The sequence below is a fragment of the Cervus canadensis genome, chromosome 12 (assembly GCF_019320065.1).
Source record: "Cervus canadensis isolate Bull #8, Minnesota chromosome 12, ASM1932006v1, whole genome shotgun sequence".
In the NCBI taxonomy this organism is placed as follows: Eukaryota; Metazoa; Chordata; class Mammalia; order Artiodactyla; family Cervidae; genus Cervus; species Cervus canadensis.
The window spans coordinates 987,615-1,005,969 of NC_057397.1; the positions used below are offsets into that span (position 1 = coordinate 987,615).

Genomic DNA, 18,355 nt, shown 5'->3' on the forward strand with positions numbered 1-18,355 from the left:
GTACATTGCCTGCTTTAATTGTCACAGCAACACTTAAAATATTATTCTCCCTATTCTAGTAAAGCAGAAACTGAGACTCAGATGTTAAATGAGACACTCTAATTCACAAATCTAGTGAATGATGAAGGCTGACTATCAGTGCACATCTCAATGATGCTTTTTCAGTAAGCTCCCATGGCTTTCTAACATGCACTTACTTATAATTACTTGCTTCTAAGCTCCTTACCCCAGATGGCTCAGTGGTAAAGAACCTGCCTGCCCATGTAGGAGACGAAAGAGGCAGTGGGTTCAATTCCTGGGTCAGGATGATCCCCTGGAGGAGTATTCTTGCCTAGAGAATCCCATGGAGAGAGGAGCCTGGAGGGCTATAGTCCATAAGGTTGCAAAGAGTCAGACACGACTGAAGCGATTTAGTAGGCAAACTCCTTGCAGTATCTTGTTCATCTGTGAATCTGCAGAACCTACCAAAGCCCATAGCAAAGGTTATGACACTTAAGTTCGGAAGCAAATTCTCCTGACAGCAAGGGGAGCACCTGGTTTGCGAGCACGTGAATGTGCGCTCAGTTGCTCAGTTGTGTGTGACTCTTTGCAACCCTATGGAATGTAGCCCGCCAGGCTCCTCTGTTCATGAAATTTCCCAGGCAAGAATACTGGAGTGGGTTGCCATGCCTTCTCCAGGGGATCTTCCCACCCACAGGATCAAACCCACATCTCTTGTGTCTCCCGCATTGGTAGGTAGATTCTTTACTACTGAGCCACCCAGGAGATCATAGGGTGTAGGCAGGTGAAACTTAGCTTACTGTGAACTAGTGGTGTAATATGATCCCAAATGAACTACTATTTCCATCAGTCACTCATTCATTTCATTCAACAAGCATTTAATTGGACATCTGCTGCCAGATACTCCACTAAGTGCCAAAAATTATGAACATGGGTAATGGCCCTTGCCCTTAAAAGCTCCTATTCTAACAGAGGAGGAAGATATGGAAATTAATGATTACAATCAGTGTAATGATAAGTGCAATGATAAAAAATTATATGCATAGATTAGAAAATGAGGAATGATCAAAGAGGGCTTCATGGAGGAGGCGGTCTTGAGCATGATGGGTTGGCAAGGGGGGAGAAAGTGCAGAGACTCATGTGGGCAATGGCACATGGTTTCCCATGGCTAGAATGTGAGATCTAAACAGTGACCTGTGGAGTTGTAGGAGATAAGGTCGGAGGAGTCAATGGGACTCCAGGGAGGGTTTTGAAGTTCTTGACAAACAAGTTGAACTTTCCTCGCCTTAGAGGTAACAAGGAACCCCTTAAGGATTTTAAGAAAGATAATGAGTTGACCAGATGGCTTTGAGGAGGATGCCTTGAGAGGGCAGTTTAGGAGATCAGATATGGTACAGCAGTCCAGAGATGAAAGCAGGGATATTTCTAACAATAGTAGTATTTGTGCTCTAGAAAGGGTCATGTCTAACACAGTAAGTCCCTTACCCATAAACCTTCAAGCTATGACCTTTCAAGGATGCAAAGATGCATTCACATGTCCAATCATGCAAGTTAGTTCACGTGTCTGGCTACATTGTACATGCATGCATCTTCTGTTGTCCAGTAACATATAGAATACAGAAGTACAGGGTCTTTATTTCAAGCCCAGGATGTCCGGAAGCAAGAGTACAAGCAGTGATGTAGCTGGTACTGTACTGTAAGATTAAACATGTTTTCTTTATTTTTTGTGTTTGTTTTCTATGCATTATTTGCTTGTAAAGTATTACAAACCTATTACAGTATAGTACTATTTAGCCTATTGTGTTAGCTGGGTATCTATTTGTTGGACTTACCAACAAATTGAACTTATGAATGCACTCTCAGAAGGGAACTTGTTCGTATGTAGGGGACTTACTGTAATAATCATTTATATTCATCAAGTGCTTATTCTATGCCAGACCTTGAGCTAAGTTTCCACTATCACAATTTATCTCTCGTATATTCCTACAACATAGGAACTATTATCACCCCCACTTCGCAGATGAGAAAATCAGGCTTAAAGAGGTTAAGTTGCTTTTAATTCATTTTCTCAAGATCACACAGCTGGCTGATGAAGGTGCTGGGATTTGAAGACAGGTGGTTTGGCTCCTAAACTTGTACTTGCAGGTGTCACGATATAGTCTTCCTTACTGGGGGTGCTGAGGAGGATGAATTTCTAGGGGCCGATAAGATATTGGCAGTGAGGGTACCTCCCCTGTTTTGCGCTCACTGTCATCCATGGAGACAGGGGGTTGTCATGGAGGGGGCCTCATGAGCAGATAGAGTCCGAGTATTGGGGTCATCTCAGTGTGGATGTAGCCAGGATGCCCTGGGCTAGGTTCTCTGTACTTTCCCAAGCACCCAATCCCCAGGAACAATCAGCAGAAATGCCCCAAACCAATGCGAGCTCCTACGGATTGGTTAAATTCCAATCGTATGAGCAGATTGTGACTGCTAAATGGATCCACAGTGACTACTGACCTGTTGATTTATAAACATGGCCGAGAGGGAAAGCTGAATGGACTCTTCCATTTCTCATTAATTTAACTCTGTTGATAGAGTGTGAATCAATACAAGACTAACTGACAATCAACCTTGAGTCAGGAAGCTGAGAAAAGCAGCAATGAACTTGGGATTATGTGCACTCTTAGAATCCTACTTAACAATTTAACAGTAAGTTTTTCCTTAAGACCTTAAAACAGAATTCAGAACTAAACCTTTCTCCTGAAAAGGAAGGATGGGATAGGAGTGAACAGATGCTGAACACCGACCATGGGCAGGCACATCGGAGTCTCAGGCAGCCCCACAATTGAGTACAATTACTTCACTTCGCTGATGAGTAACCTGAGGTCCAGAGGTGGGAAGGGACTTTCTAATGCAGCAGAGTCTGGACCTGACGCCAGAGCCCTGGTTTGCTCCATTAATACTTTTTAAATTTCCTTTGAGTGAGTAGGTTTTAGGTAATTTTTATTTTTACCACAAAAATGGCCTTCCTTGTTCATATATATTTTTGCCCTCTTTTGTGCTGATTTCTGCTTGGCCATGGGAGGTCTGTTGCCACTAACCATTTAATCTAATTTGAAACTATTTTGACTTTCTTTGAACCCTGGGCATTTGGTGAGAGATTCTTCATCTTGATGTGAGAGACTTGTATCCAGTGTTTACAAAGCTGGGCTTTTGAGCCAGAAAGACCCGAGTTTGAATCCAGATCTGTCATCTATTGGCCATGTGCATCCAGGTAATTGTTGAACCTCTCTGAGCCTGTGTTCCTCAGATTGTTGCCATGAAGGTTAAATAAGGTAATGGGTATAAAGCAGATGTTGTATTTGCATAACAGGCACAAATTAGTACCTAGAAATTATAAGGAACCTTTACAAACCTAGTAAGAAAAAGGCAAACCACCTAATAGAAAACCAGGCAAAAGATATGACCTGGAAGTTTACCGAAAATGGCCAATAAACAATAACAAGCTGCACAAACTTATTCATGATGAAGGAACTACTAATGAAAATAATGAGATAAAATTCTCACTAAGGAACTGAATAAGAATTACAGAGACCACTGCTTGTAAGAGATAAACCATTCCAAACTTGTTGGAGAGCCATTTGGCAAGATCTTAAAAAGTTGAAAATGCAGATACCCTCTATTCCAGTAAGTGTGTTTTGAGATCTAAACCCAAAGAGATATTTTCAATGGTGATCATGAAGTATCAATAACGTTTTAATAGGTTAAAGGATAAATATATCTTGGTATGTTCTATCTAAAATGAGCTAAATCTGTAGATATGAACCTATACGAATTTAAAAAATACAATATTACATGATAGCATAAGAATTTTATAAACAACTTAAAATATAGATACAACTAAATATATACTGGGTTAGCCAAGAAGTTAGTTAGTTCTGATTTTTTCAGTTTATAGAAAAATCAGAATGAACTTTTTGGCCTACCCAATATAAAACACATGGATGGGAAGGATACACATTAAATGCACCAGAAGTTGACTCTTGGGAGGAGGATAAAAGAACAATGCTGGGGAAGGGAACTTCAACAATATCTGAAAGACTTTATCCTTTTAAAAATGCAGAAGTAAACATGACTAATTGTATGCATTGTTTATTTCCAGGAGCTGTATCATAAATGTTCCCATTATTAGTCTCAGGCACATTTTCTGGGGCTTCTAGGACTGTCTTGACCGCCTCTATTTCTCAGACTTTGGCCACGTGTTCTGGTCTCAGCGAAACTTCTGTTTTTCCCACCTCCCGAGGCCAATCAGCCTCCTGCTCGGTGTCTGGCTCCTTCCACCGCTTCCAGCCCCCGTGGAGCTCCACAAGGCAGGTGTGGGGTCTGGTTTCCCCAAGGGCTGTAGAAATGGCTGGAGTACATCACCAGGAAGTACATCCAGAATATGAACTGAGACTAATGGGAGAAACGAGAGGGAAGGAACCAACAGATTCCATCCCTCCTGTCTGAGACATTTTCCCTACCTCTTCACCTACCCAGAGAGACTTCGAGACATCCTCCAAAGCCCCAGCTTCACGATTCATCTGGGCAGCATAACATGGCTTGTATTTCCCTTCCATCCTTTCCTTCTTCACTTCCTTTCCCCTCACTTTTGCCGTCCTGGGTTTGGATTAGCACTTCATGCTTGCCTCGGGCTCTGTTCTCTAAGGAATCTAGGCTAAGATTTTTGTTGTTGTTGTATTTTTCCATATTTCAAAATAACACAATGTAAGGAGTTTAGCAACTGCTCGATGCACAGGTCTGCTATTATTAACAGCGCTGCAGCAAAGTGACAATCAGACCTCACAAATCTTGGAGCTATTACAGTTGAAGGAATTATAAATTATTACATTTAGGGAGACTTGAGCTATGGTTTAGTCCAAACTTTAATCCATGAATTAATCTGTAGTGAATATACATGATAAAATAGAAAACTAGGAATTTTGCCTAAACTTGTCATCCACAGTGCGTGAGAAATAAGTCAATATTCAATCAGTCTCTAAGTTTCTCTGCCTTAATCATTTTCCCAATGGTTTCATTTCCCACTAGACGCTGAGCTCTTTTTGAGCACAGTGGTGGGCACTTACTCTCCACTGTGGCTCAGGCTGTCGTAGCGCAGAAAGAGGCCTGCATAGATGGTCTCGGTCAGCAGGGCATAGATGGCAATCATGATGAGGAGCACGGCCAGCTTAAGCACAGAGTTGAGTCGGAGGAAAACCGCACAGGTCACCATGGCCAACACCCCCGTGAAGATGAAGTACTGGAAACAGAGAAGGGAGCTGGTCAGATTCAACAGGAATGTGGGCTGGTCACTCTCCTAGTCATAGATTCCAGGAGGTCGCTTTATACGGCTGTTTGCTGAGCATCTCCATTTGGAGGTCTCAGGCCATCCTCAAATTCAACAGGTCTCAAGTTGAACTCATCATTTCCTTACCACTGAGAGAGTCAATTTCCAGGTAGGCTGATAAGAAGTCCAGAGTCCCCGAGGAGGAAAAAGGGGTCCGGAGCTCTCAAAGAGGAGGTAGGGGTCTGGGGTTCTCAAGGAGGAGAAAAGGACAAATGTTTTTTTCTTTAAACCCAGAGCTGAGGATTACACAACAAAACAGCTCATCTTGCTCAAGGATATGTTTTCCCTTAAACTCTGTACCAATGATTATATGACAACAATGTACCGTGCATGAGGACATGTTTCTCCTTAACAAGAATCTTCTGACTAATCTTGTTATCTATCTTAAGATGTATATTGTGGGAGTGGGTCTGGTAGTGGTGGTATAGTTACTAAGTCCTGTCCGACTCTTGTGACCCCACGGACTGTAGCCTGCCAGGCTCCTCTGTCCATGGGACTCTAGGCAAGAACTAGGAGTGGGTTGCCATTTCCTTCTCCAGGGGATCTTCCTGAATCAGGAATTGAACCCAGGTCTCCTGAATTGCAGGCAGATTCTTTACCAACTGAGCTACAAAGGCAGCTCTAAAGTGAAAGTTGCTCAGTTGTGTCCAACTCTTTGTGACCCCACAGACTATACAGTCCATGGAATTCTCCAGGCCAGAATAATGGAGTGGGTAGTCTTTTCCTTCTCCAGGGGGTCTTCCCAACCCAGGGATTGAACCCAGGCTCCCACATAGCAGGCAGATTCTTTACCAGCTGAGGCACAAGGGCAGCTCCATGGGTCTGGTAAGACCTTTCTATTGTTAGTTCTAATCTTATTAATTTAAGATGTATGTTGTGGGAGTGAGTCTGGTAAGACCCTGCTATTGTTAGTTCTAACCTTGTTAATTTAAGGTGTATGTTGTGGGAGTGGGTCTGGTAAAAGTATATAAGGCCTTGCTAAGACTAACGAGTGGGGGTACTTGCCATACTCCTTCTGATGTCTATGTCAGGAAATTTCTCTGTCCCTTTCTCACTTTAATAAAACTCTGCTACACAAAAGCTCTTGAGTGATCAAGGCTGGTCCCTGGTCCCGAAGCTAAATCTTCCTTGGAGTCACGAATCCAACATCATTCACCATAAGCTATCACCACCTCCCCCAAAGTCTCTTTCCAATTCTTGGCAGAACCATTGGCACCATTTCTCAAGCCAGAAACCTTAGTCTCATCTTTGTTGCTTTTCTTTCCCCCCATATTCCACAGTCTGGTCATCCTAAGTTTGTAGATTCTATTTCCTCAATAAATCTCACATCCATCCACCTTTCTCCTTCTATCCTATTTCTGTTTTAGTTCTCACCTAGTTTTGGAATAGTTTTCTGGCAGCTGTTTGCTTCCAGTTCCCAATCCCTACTGAATATACACTCGTTTTTTTTTTTTTTTTTTTGGCCACACCACGTGGCATGTGGGATCTTAGTTCACCAACAGGGATTGAACCTGTGGTCCCCACAGTGGAATCTTGGAGTCTTAATCCCTAAACCACAAGGGAAGTCTCTGAATACACACTGTTATTTTCCAGCCGGTATTTCTGAAACTCAGATCTAACCATGTCACTCCTTAACTTGAAGTCTTTCCATGGCTCTCTAGTCTCTCAAATTAGAATCTCTTTCCTGCATGGCAAAATTCTCAAGACTGTCATATATCAGATCCCCTTTCACTTCCCAAATCCCGACACATGTTCCAGCCTCACTATGAACTGGCCGTCTCCCACCAGCTGTTTCCCTGCTCGCTTGTTCCTCCAGGGTTTTACTTCTCCAGTGTCCTGTTTCCCTCAGGTCTCATGCGGGTGGCCAAGCCTTACTCTTCTCATAGCATTAGCTCAGGTGTCCTCTCCTCCGAGAAACTTCCCTGCAAATCCTCCAGGTGGATACGGCCTCATTCCTCCACGGCATCCTTCCTGGACTAGCATGATACCTGCCAGCTCGTATTAGACGTAGCTGTGCAATAGGCCAGCTGGGAACCAATCACGGGCGGCAATGTTACAGTGACCCCCAGGTGTCAGTCTGCCCAGGTAGATCTCAGCCTTCTGCAGGAAGATCCTCAGCCCATTTCCCTTACAGAAGGACCCACTATGTCATTTTGGTTGAAAGGTTAGGATTCTGAGTATCCAGTAGGAAAAAAGAATAAAACTTGCATTATCAAAGACCCACTTGATGGTGGTACTTTGATTTTTATACACATGGTCTTCCCTTGTGATTTTTCAAAGCAGCTGGTCAAGATGGGATTCCTAATTTCCATTTTACAGGTGAAGAAACTGAGGTTCATAGAGCTGAAGTAAAATTTTCAAGTCCTCATAATTAGAAAATGATACCGAGGACACGTGGATACAACCTGTGCTTGTGACTGTTAACTCTAGTGGGCATACTGGGCTTAATAATTTCTAAAAACCATTCCAGCCTTGTTATGCATGGCTCTTTCCAATAACTGGTTGTCCTCTCTCTCCTGGGACATCAAGAGACAATTTCTGTATGGGTAGAGGAGACAGGTAAGAAATACTGGAAATCTCTGAGCAACGACTGAAGGAGTCCCAAGTCTTGACAAAGTGTTGAGGAGAGCAATATTCTGTTTGCTTGAGACAAGCATTTTATAAACTAAACAGTGAAGTTTTTCCCTACAATTGTAGTCTGGGGACCTGCTGGACACCAAGAATTGTTCCAGGCTGGAAGGCACCATCCTAATGTCAGGACATTGTCACAATGCATCATCTTCCTCTTAGAGAAGGAGGAAGAAGAATTTTACACAATGATAACCTAAAGGGACTTGCGCATCTGCTGACAGGGGTAGTATATACTGGAGTGTCTGTACCCATTTGATTGCTGTCAAAATCCCATGGCATTATGAAGTCACAGAACAAGAAGGAGAGAGAGCAGAGAGTTTTCAAAGAGAGGATCCAAACTTCCCAAATCACATGAAAGCGAACATTTAGCAATTACGAGTCTAGGTACAAGCACACAGTGAAGGGTACACAGTCCAGCAACAGTGGCTTCCCTGTCTCTTCCTGACCTCGGACTCCTCTCATGGTCCAGGAATGAGGCTGTCATGAACCCGGGGTCAGCACGGGTGCTGGGTGGGGACGACTGATCTGACTCTCCCAGCTGTTCCCTGGACCGCATCAGGTAGGGGAAAGGAACATTTCACACGTGTCTGATGCTCTGGGACAGTCTGACTGTGTTGGGCTTGTCTGAGCTCCACGGTTTCCATGGTTGACGTCCCCCCTCCTCCCAATACTAGAGGAAGAATGATGAGTATTTTTTAGTTCCTCATAAATTGTTAACTTAGATCTGTTGAAACTGTATTTAAATTCCACAAGCAGATGTGCTGTTTGTGTCTGACTTGGGTTGAGGATGGACTCTTCTGGTTATTTCCTAGAAGGGACTGCAGCCCCGGTCAATATTTTAACCTCATAATAATTCACAGGAAGACATAATCTCTGTTAATGATGTTCACAAACGATGACTCACAGTGTAGTAAGAAATAAAACCTAACCAATGAGCAGGCAGATAGCTAGTTCTTAGGGAAAGAATTTGATATTTTCTATACTTTAAAAAAAATATATAAGAATTATGCTTCTTTTGATGATGCTTATTGGTCAATTCAATGTAGTCACCTTAAGGAACTATGTGTTTATCTTGATCCTGCTTCTTTGATGACTGAGCTCAGATCCCTGTAAATAATCTTCAGAGTCCAGTTTTGAAAAATGCCCCCCAAAATGCAATTTTTCTATATTTGATTCCTAAACAATGATGTCCAACCAGATTATGTCTCCCACATTACAGGTGAATTCTTTACCGTTTGAGCTACCAGGGAAGCCCAAGAATACTGGAGTGGGTAGCTCATCCCTTCTCCAGGGGATCTTTCCAAACCAGGAATTGAACTGAGTTTGCTCGCATTGCAGGCAGATTCTTTACTAGCTGAGCTACCAGGGAAGCCCTTTCACTTTCACTTTTCAAACAACAATGTCCAGCCAGATTACACAACTTGGTGACTTTCAAAAGTTAAATTTGTTCCCAGAGGATAACGATTTGATATTGCTGGACATACCTAGGAAGTATATGCTGTCAGCAAAGAACAGTTAGCAAAGAGGAACGCGGGGGTGCTGTTGGAGTGAGCGTATCCTCTCCAAGGCCACTCTCTTGGCTGGGGCAACACGTGGAGGTCTAGGAGGAACTGGCTTCCTGAAAATGATCCAAGTCAAGGTGGTTGCCACTTTGTAAATAATTGATAGGAGACTGATATTGCAATGAAAGTGTGGCCCACTCAAATTTTTAATCACATGCTATATATGTGATTATGCAGATAATCTCATGTTTAGAGCATGAAGCCTTGCACCTTTTTTTTTTTAAAGTCATTTTATTTATTTATGACTGTGCTGGTTCTTCGTAGTTGGGCAGGCTTTTTTTTTTTTCTAGTTGAGGTGAATGGGGGCTTCTCTCTATTTGTGGAGCTTGGGCTTCTCTTGTTGGGGAGCATGGGCTTTACGGTGTGTGGGCTTCAGTAGCTGTGACTCCAGGGCTCTGGAGTACAGGCTCCTTAGCTATGGCACACAGGCTTAGCTGCTCTGCCATATGTGGGATCTTCCCAGACCAGGGATCAAACCCATGTCTCCTGCATTGGTAGACAGACTGTTTACCACCGAGCCACCAGTGAAGCCCTGGCTTAAAAAAAAAAAAAAAAAATTGTTATATTCTTATTTCCCTCCTTAAATACAAATCTCTACTTTGGCAGATACTATTTACTCAATTATCAAAGCTTTAAAGAAAGAGGAGAAAAGGAACTAATATTTAGTGAGTGTTTTAGGTGTATTATCTCTATTTGTCACCCAAACAATCTTAAAGATAGCTATTGTTAATAATTCCATTAAACAGATGAGGAAACTGAGGCTCAAAGAGGTTAGGTGATTCCCCCAAGGCTAAATGGCTAGTCAATGGCAGAAAAAGAGTGCTTGCTCATTCTGTGTCACCTCACAGCTTCTATCATTCAAATCTATCCTATTTTCCATGCACAATTAATGTCTTTAAACATTTGGAATCCAAGCTTCAGTGAGATGGGACTTGGTTTTTGGATCACATTGTGTTATTACAGCTTTTGGCTCTTTGTGGGGAAAGGCAATTCCAAAAATTAATTATCATTTGGGAAAAAACAAAATGATCTCCACTATGTATTTAGCCATAACATAAACTGGCTCAGTGTAGAAGAAAAATGAGCTTATATAATATCCCTCTGTTCAACTAGAAAAAGTTCTGAAATTACAATGGTGCTATTTGACACATTTTTTGTTTGAAGTTTTTGGTGGGCTTGTCACTGTGAAAGTCTGGAGAATCTAATTTTATCCTGAATGCCAGTTGGAGATTTTAGACTGCAGTGAATACATTTTCCTCCAAAATTACTCAAGGCTCTGATCCCTACCTGAGAAGTTAACCAGAGAAATGAAGGCAAGAGTTTAAGAAAATACCAATTTTTACAGTCACTTTTGGAATTTAAAATATCTGCTTATTTGCTTGAGGAATTCCACGGACAGAGGAGCCTGGCAGGCTACAGTCCACGGGATCGTGAAGAGTCGGACATGACTGAGCGACTACCATGAACTATTTGCTTTATTGTCACTCTTCTGTTTCTGTTCCTCTCTTTTTGCTCCTTCTTGGTTTTTCTCCCTTTTGTCTTCCTCTTTTAACTCCCACCCCCTTTCATCCCTCATCTTCATCATCATGATCAACTGATGTTTAATGAGCATTTATTATGCACCAGAAACTGTAGTAAGTGTATACATGCATTCTCTCAATCTAAGTCTCATGATAACACTGTGAGGTAGGCACAGCTGTTATCCTAGTGTGGAAATGAGGCTCAAAGAGCTTAAGTAAGTTGCTCAAGACCACAGCTGCAAGTTGAGCCAAAATGTTCTGACTACAGGTTTTCAAGACTCTTAATTCTCTTCCCCTTTCTCTCTGTTTCCTCTTTTGCACTTAAGTTTTAAAATAGTTTTCTTCAGTTATGATTCACCTACAGTGAACTGCATGTATCTATTGCATATACTTTGCTAAGTTTAAGTATTTGTATAGATCCACAAAACCATCACAATTACGAAAATGAACACTAGCATGAGTTTCAGTGTATCCCTTTAGGATTCTCTCCTCCCATGTTCCTCCCTCTCCTCCAGAGGCAACCACCTATTTCTTTCTATTATGTATCAACTTATCAATACATTTTCTAGAGTTTTAGATCAGTAGGACCATACAAATGCATACTTTTGCTTTGTTTTGCTTATTTCTATCAGCATACCGATCTTGGGATTCATCCATGTTATTGCACATATATCCAGAGATCATCTCTCTCTACCGATGGGTAGTAGTCCCCTGGATGGTTATTCTACAGTTTCTTAGTTTCTTTATCCTCTTGACTATTTAGGGACAATTGGGTTATTTTTAGTTTTTATCTATTACAAAGAAGGCTGATATGAACATTCTTTTCCAATACAGAAATATAACTGTATTTTCTACTATAAAATATTTTACAAGAAGTTTATTAAGCAACAGAGTGGTTGACTTGAAGGGAAAGCATTCTAGGATTCATTTCTTTTAGAATAATTTATCCTTTTTTAAAGATTTATTGCCCTATATGTTTACTTCATTATCTGATTGGATTTCTTTTCATTTTTTGTAACACAAAATAATAAACATTTTGATCTTTATAAAAAGGAGAAATGTCTTCTTAGACTTTTGGTGTTACTTTTCTTTTCTTTTTTTTGCCACACTGCATGGCATGTGGAATCTTAGTTCCCTTACCAGGGATCGAAACCCAGCCCCCTGCATTGAAAGGGCAGGGTCTCAACCATGACCACCAGGAAGCCCCATCTTCCTTTAAGATTATTTTTAAGGAAGAACTAGAGCAACAACATATAATCTAGGGGTAATTACTGAACACTACTGAAGCAAAGCTCATCTGATTGCTCTACTTAATGTCCCATGAATTATGGTATTTTTCAGACTGTGGGAAAAGACACTATTCCCAGCCCAATGTGAGAGCCAGGCACTAATCCTTTCAGATGTTTTTTTTCTGGAGCATCACTGTTTCCTCATATGCATGCACTGATCAGACCTTCTGCAGATCTCTGAGTCTTCTCTCTCAGAAACTCTTCTCTCTGGCAGTATGTCCTACAAACTCTAGCCACCTTGGTCCCCCCAGATTCTCAGTTTTTATCTCCTCAAATCAGGAAGTTGCACTGAGTTCCATGTGCGTTCTTCCAACCGGAGCCAGTCTGAAACACTCTTAATGCAAGATACAGCCCAGGCAATCATAGGGTTCACTTAATTTGCTTCCTGTCTTTCAGGGATTGCTCTCCTTCAGTACCTGATGCCCAGTGTCTTGAAAACTATTGTTTCAGATATTTTGTTTGTTTTTAGCTATTTCAGGTAGGAAGGCAATTTTATCTCTACTGTTCCACTTGAAATTTATCTTTTTAAAGAAAAATTATTACATTGTGGATTCTGTCCTGTGCTGTGCCCTTAAGGTAATGTTGACTATTGAATACAATATTGTCTTTTCTCCTTAAAGCAATTTAGAAGCTTGAAGAGTTGGAAGAAATGTTCTAGCTACATGAATTATAGAAATGATGGAGTGTGAGTATGAAGATGATGCCTTAAGGACACGTGAGATTGGCAGGAAGCACATGCTAGTAAAGTAATACTCAAAATTCTCCAAGCCAGGCTTCAACAGTATGTGAACTGTGAACTTCCAGATGTTCAAGCTGGATTTAGAAAAGGCAGAGGAACCAGAAATCAAATTGCCAACATCTGTTGGATCAACGCAAAAGCAAGAGAGTTCCAGAAAAACATCTACTTCTGCTTTATTGACTATGCCTAAGCCCTTTTGACTGTGTGGATCACAACAAACTCTGAAAAATTCTTAAAGAGATGGGAATACCAGATCACCTGGCCTGCCTCTTGAGAAATCTATATGCAGGTCAGGAAGCAACAGTTAGAACTGGATATGGAACAACAGACTGGTTCCAAATCAGGAAAGAAGTCCATCAAGGATGTATATTGTCACCCTGCTTATTTAACTTATGTGCAGTGTACATCATGAGAAACGCTGGGCTGGAGGAAGAACAAGCTGGAATCAAGATTGCTGGGAGAAATATCAATAACCTCAGAAATGCAAACAACACCACCCTTATGGCAGAAAGCAAAGAAGAGCTAAAGAACCTCTTGATGAAAGTGAAAGAGCAGAGTGAAAAAGCTGGCTTAAAACTCAACTTTCAGAAAACTAAGATCATGGCATCTGGTCCCATCACTTCATGGCAAATAGATGGCGAAAACAGTGACAGACTTTATTTTTTCAGGCTCCAAAATCACTGCAGATGGTGATTGCAGCCATGAAATTAAAAGACGCATGCTCCTTGGAAGAAAAGTTATGACCAACCAAGACAGCAGAGACATTATTTTGCTGACAAAAGTCCGTCTAGTCAAAGCTATGGTTTTCTCAGTAGTCATGTATGGATGTAAGAGTTGGACTAAAAAGAAAGCTGACTGCAATTCTTTCAAAGAATTGATGCTTTTGAACTGTGGTGTTGGAGAAGACTCTTGAGAGTCCCTTGGATAGCAAGGAGATCAAACCAATCAATCCTAAAGGAAATCAACCCTGAGATATTCACTGGAAGGACGGATTCTAAACCTGAAATTCCAATACTTTGTCTACCTGATGGGAAGAGATGACTCATTGGAAATGACTCTGATGCAGGGAAAGATTGAGGGTGGGAGGAGAAGGGGACGACAGAGGATGAGATGGTTGGATGGCATCACAGACTCAATGGACATGAGTCTGAGTAAACTCCGGGAGTTGGTGATGGACAGGGAGGCCTAGTGTGCTGCTGTCCATGGGGTCTCAAAGAGTTGGACAGAACTGAGCGACTGAACTGAATCTGAAGGGGTTGGGTACACTTGGAAGAGGTTTGAAGGCTGGGTAGAACCTGAATTCATGAAAGAGAAATGGGAGAAAGTCCCAGGATGCAAAGACACCAATGATGATTGATGCCTGTAGGGAAAACTGGTTCTCAGGGACCCTTTAAAACCATAGCATACTCTGTTCTTGCAAGTATAGCTGACTGGTCAATGACTATTCCAATCTGCTAGAGCATATTTAAAGGGGTTTGATTGTAAAACGAAAATCTTCCCATTTAATCTCCTGAGAACCATATTCTGGAGTTTGAGATGATGAGAATGGTTTGTGCGTGTGACTGTCATTCACTTTACAAACTTATGGCTCTTTGCTCTCCTAGACTACTTCTCGAATCATAACTGGAACATGACTTTCTTCATGATCATTTCCTATATCCTCACTCTTTTTTTTTTTCTCTAGTAATTGGCAAGCTACAGTTCAGAAATAAACTTTACTTTATACCATATATGATGACAGGCTTTTATGTTTATGCCACATCATACAGCTTAATTACCTGCTTCTGGACTGAGAACTGTTCCCCATGGGGGAGGTAGACAGGTCCAGTATACAGATGAGGAAACCAAGGCTCAGAGAGAGAAAGTGATTTGCTTGGGGATACACACTTGTGAGTGATGGGAGGTGGCTGTGCAAATTAAGCCTTTTAGAAGGTTTGAATGTCTGATTCCTTCTACTTTGGTAGATAAATCCTTGGGTAGAGAAACATTGCCAGATATATCAAGATGGCAAATGGTGGGTTTAACCAGGTTGCTGTAGTAGCTGATGATGGAAAGAGTCCAGGTGCTCACATTTTAGGCCAGTGGGATTCCTGCACCTGAGGAGATGTCAGAATTTGGCAAACTTTGCCTGGCAAGGGCCAGATAGCAAATCTTTTTGACTTAGTTGCCACTACTCAACTCTACCATTATATTATAAAAGCAGCCATAAAGACATTGCTAACAAATGGGTGTGTCTGTGGCCCAGTAAAACTATTTACAAAACAGGTGGCAAGTGGAATTGGGCCTGTGGTCATAGTTTGCTGGCCCCTGGGCAAGATGATCCTCTGTCTTGGGAGGAAAATTTTAATATTAAAATTGATTCATTTATTTTATCTCATTTTTTAACATTTCTATTTTATGAATATGTTTCAAAATGTACATGACACTTTAGTACAATGGTGCCTGTGTGCATGCTAAGTTGCTTCAGTCACATCTGACTCTTCGTGACCCATGGACTATACATAACCCACCAGTCTCCTCTGTCCATGGGATTCTCCAGGCAAGAATACTGGAGTGGGTTGTCAAGCCCGCCTTCAAGAGATCTTCCTGACTCAGGGACTGAACCTGCATCTTTTACTTCTCCTGCTTTGGCAGGTGGGTTCTTTACCACTAGCACCACCTGGGAAGCCCAGGACATTGGTATATATTACAGATAAGTATATTTTTATGGTGCAAGTTCAAAACCTTTTAACTTAGTAAATGAATCACAGCTGACATTTAATCAGCAGATACTTTGTGGCAGGTGTTTCTCTAACACTTTCCATGGATTAATTCACTTAATCCTCACAACTACCCATGAGGAAGGTATTGTTTCCGTCTTCATTTTGCAGAGAAGGAAACAGAGGCACAGAGATGAACTTATGTGATCCAAAAGCTTACCCACCACTTTTTAGGCCTGGGAAATCCATGAGTGCTGTGGTCCTGAGTTTGGGAGTTCAGGTTTGAGGCAAGGGGTATATACACAGCATTGAATCAGAGGCCCAGATTAATACTTAAACACCAGCTTCAAGTCAGATCACATGTTAGAAGCTCGACGTTTGCCAACTCATTTAGGTAGGCACCATGAGAACCTGATATTCTGTAACTCCACAATCACTGTGCAAAGAAGGTATTATTTTTCCCACTTTACAGATGAGGAAGCTGAGGTTCAGAAAGAGTTTGAACTGATTCAAGATTCCACTGCTAGCAAGTAAAGGGGTTCAGTTAGGAGTGAAATCCAGCTCTTGCCTAACTCTAAATATCTGATTCTTGGCCAACTTACTGCCCCTTGGACACTCTTCATGCTCTCCAAATAAAGGTGTTCTCAGGGGACTGGTGTCCCACAGACTCTACAAAATCGGAGATCACTCCTTTCTTGGTGGGAGGAAGTTCCAGAGCACATGGTCTGCCCCACACAGCTGTGAAACCAGAGCTAGTCCCATCCTGCCCAGAACTTCCTTAGGAAGAGCCTTGTTCTTCCCTAGGGATGGAGCCTGAATTCAGAAGTGTGAGCTCATGAATAAGCCAGATGTGGTTTGAACTGCAGCAGTAACTCTTGATAACTGAATGAAGAAAGGAAACACAGAAAGAAGGAAGAATGAAAAGAAGTGAGAAAAAAGGTGGGTCAGGCAGGAGTAGCAGTGAGCAAGCTACTTTCTGAACCTCCGTTTCATTAGGTACAACATGGAGATGGTAGTAGCATCCTCCACATATCTTGAAGATTTAATGATTTTGTACATATCCAGTAGATGCTCTATTACCTGAGGTCAGACGTGAGGCTTTCTGTCCTTTTCAGAACACCTGGACCAATTCTGGGGCTGAGGTCAGATAACAGAGCGCCTTTCCCCCACCACATACTGGAAGAGGTCTCAGAGAACAAAAGTCTACCCAAGGTCGTCAAGGTTGGCTGCTGTCTGCTGGGACATCCCAACTGTCTTCCCTCCAGACCTAGAGTTTATATCCCAGTATGTAAAGGTCTGGGTCATGGCTTAACAGAGCCAAAGATTGTCCTTTGCTTGACCCTTAGGTTGACCCCAAGACCCAGGGCCAGGCTAGTCCCTGTGAGGGGCCAGGAGATGGTCAGGCTTATACTACAATGGTAAGTGGCCTGCTGGGACACCGCCTGAGTCTGCGATGCTCTGGGCACTTTCTGTACCACTTTAATTTATATTTATTTACTTATCTTTTTTTTTTTTTTTTCGGTCGCACTGCTCAGCATATGAGATCTTAGTTCCCCAGCCAGGGATTGAACCTGTGTCCCCTGCAGTGGAAGTGTGGAGTCTTAACCACTGGACTCTCAAGGAAGTCCCACTTTGATTTATGTTTGGTTGTTGTTTTCTGCATTTGTGATCTACTAGCTTCCTTCCTTCCTTCTATCTCCCCTTCCTTCTATCCATCCTTCCTTCCATCCTTTCCTTTTCCAATGCAGCAAACTCTGAGCCACAGCTCTGCGCTATGCCCTATACTGGAGACAACAGTACATTCTGCTCTAGGGTTTTAAGAGGAGTTGGGGGGAAATGAGAGGGAAGGGGAGGCAAAGGAAAGAAGAGCGTGGACAGAGGAAGAAGTGAAGAAGAAAGAAGAGGAGGAGGAAGAATAGAACAGAAATGGTAAAGAGAGGCAGAAGAGATCAGGAAAGAGACAGAAGAGAAGCAGCAGATACAAGGAGAGAAGGGAGGTCAGAAAAGGGGAAGAAGAAGAAAAGAAGGAGGCAGAGGCAGAGGAGGGCAGGCAGGCCCCTGGAGAGCTAGCCAGTCCTGCCGATTCGGAGCTGATGAAGATGCCTAAGCCCCAGTCTCACCGAGGGGAGCTCGTGAATAAATACCTCTGGGTAGGAGCAGATATCTGTAAACACAGCTGAGGAATTGAAAGTCAGGTTCTTCAAGGGTATCGACTTGTCAAAATCACACCACAGCTGCGGATTAAGAAAAAAAAAACAACAAAAAACAAAACAAAACAAAACAAAAAACACAGGAACAACAAAGTCAGTGCGAGCTGGAGACGGAGTCCTGTGCTATTGCTGCGGGGCTTCGGCAAACAACTGTGGCAGACCGGGCCCTCGAGGGGCTGGATTTCAGAATGCAAGCCCGCTGGGATCTTCTGTTTCATTTTAAAGAAAGGACTGGCTCAGAAAAAAAATTCACAAGCTAGTCACGAAACTAGGGAAAGACTGCTCCACCAGCCCCATCATGGAGGGTCGCTGGAGTGCGCCTGTGGGGCATGGAAGA

General features: G+C 42.3%; 1 protein-coding gene across 4 annotated transcripts in view; it reads right to left on the bottom strand.

Annotated features, from left to right (window-relative positions):
- Positions 1 to 18,355, bottom strand: part of ADCY8 (adenylate cyclase 8) — a 226,878-nt gene that overhangs the window by 30,874 nt on the left and 177,649 nt on the right. For 3 of the 4 annotated variants that reach the window (XM_043484063.1, XM_043484064.1, XM_043484066.1), the window contains 2 exons: positions 17,953 to 18,042; positions 5,109 to 5,281 (listed from right to left, as the gene is read on the bottom strand). In XM_043484063.1, coding sequence (XP_043339998.1) covers positions 5,109 to 5,281; positions 17,953 to 18,042 — 263 coding nt within the window. The remainder of the gene's footprint in view (positions 1 to 5,108; positions 5,282 to 17,952; positions 18,043 to 18,355) is intronic. The other variant, XM_043484065.1, reaches the window with a different exon arrangement.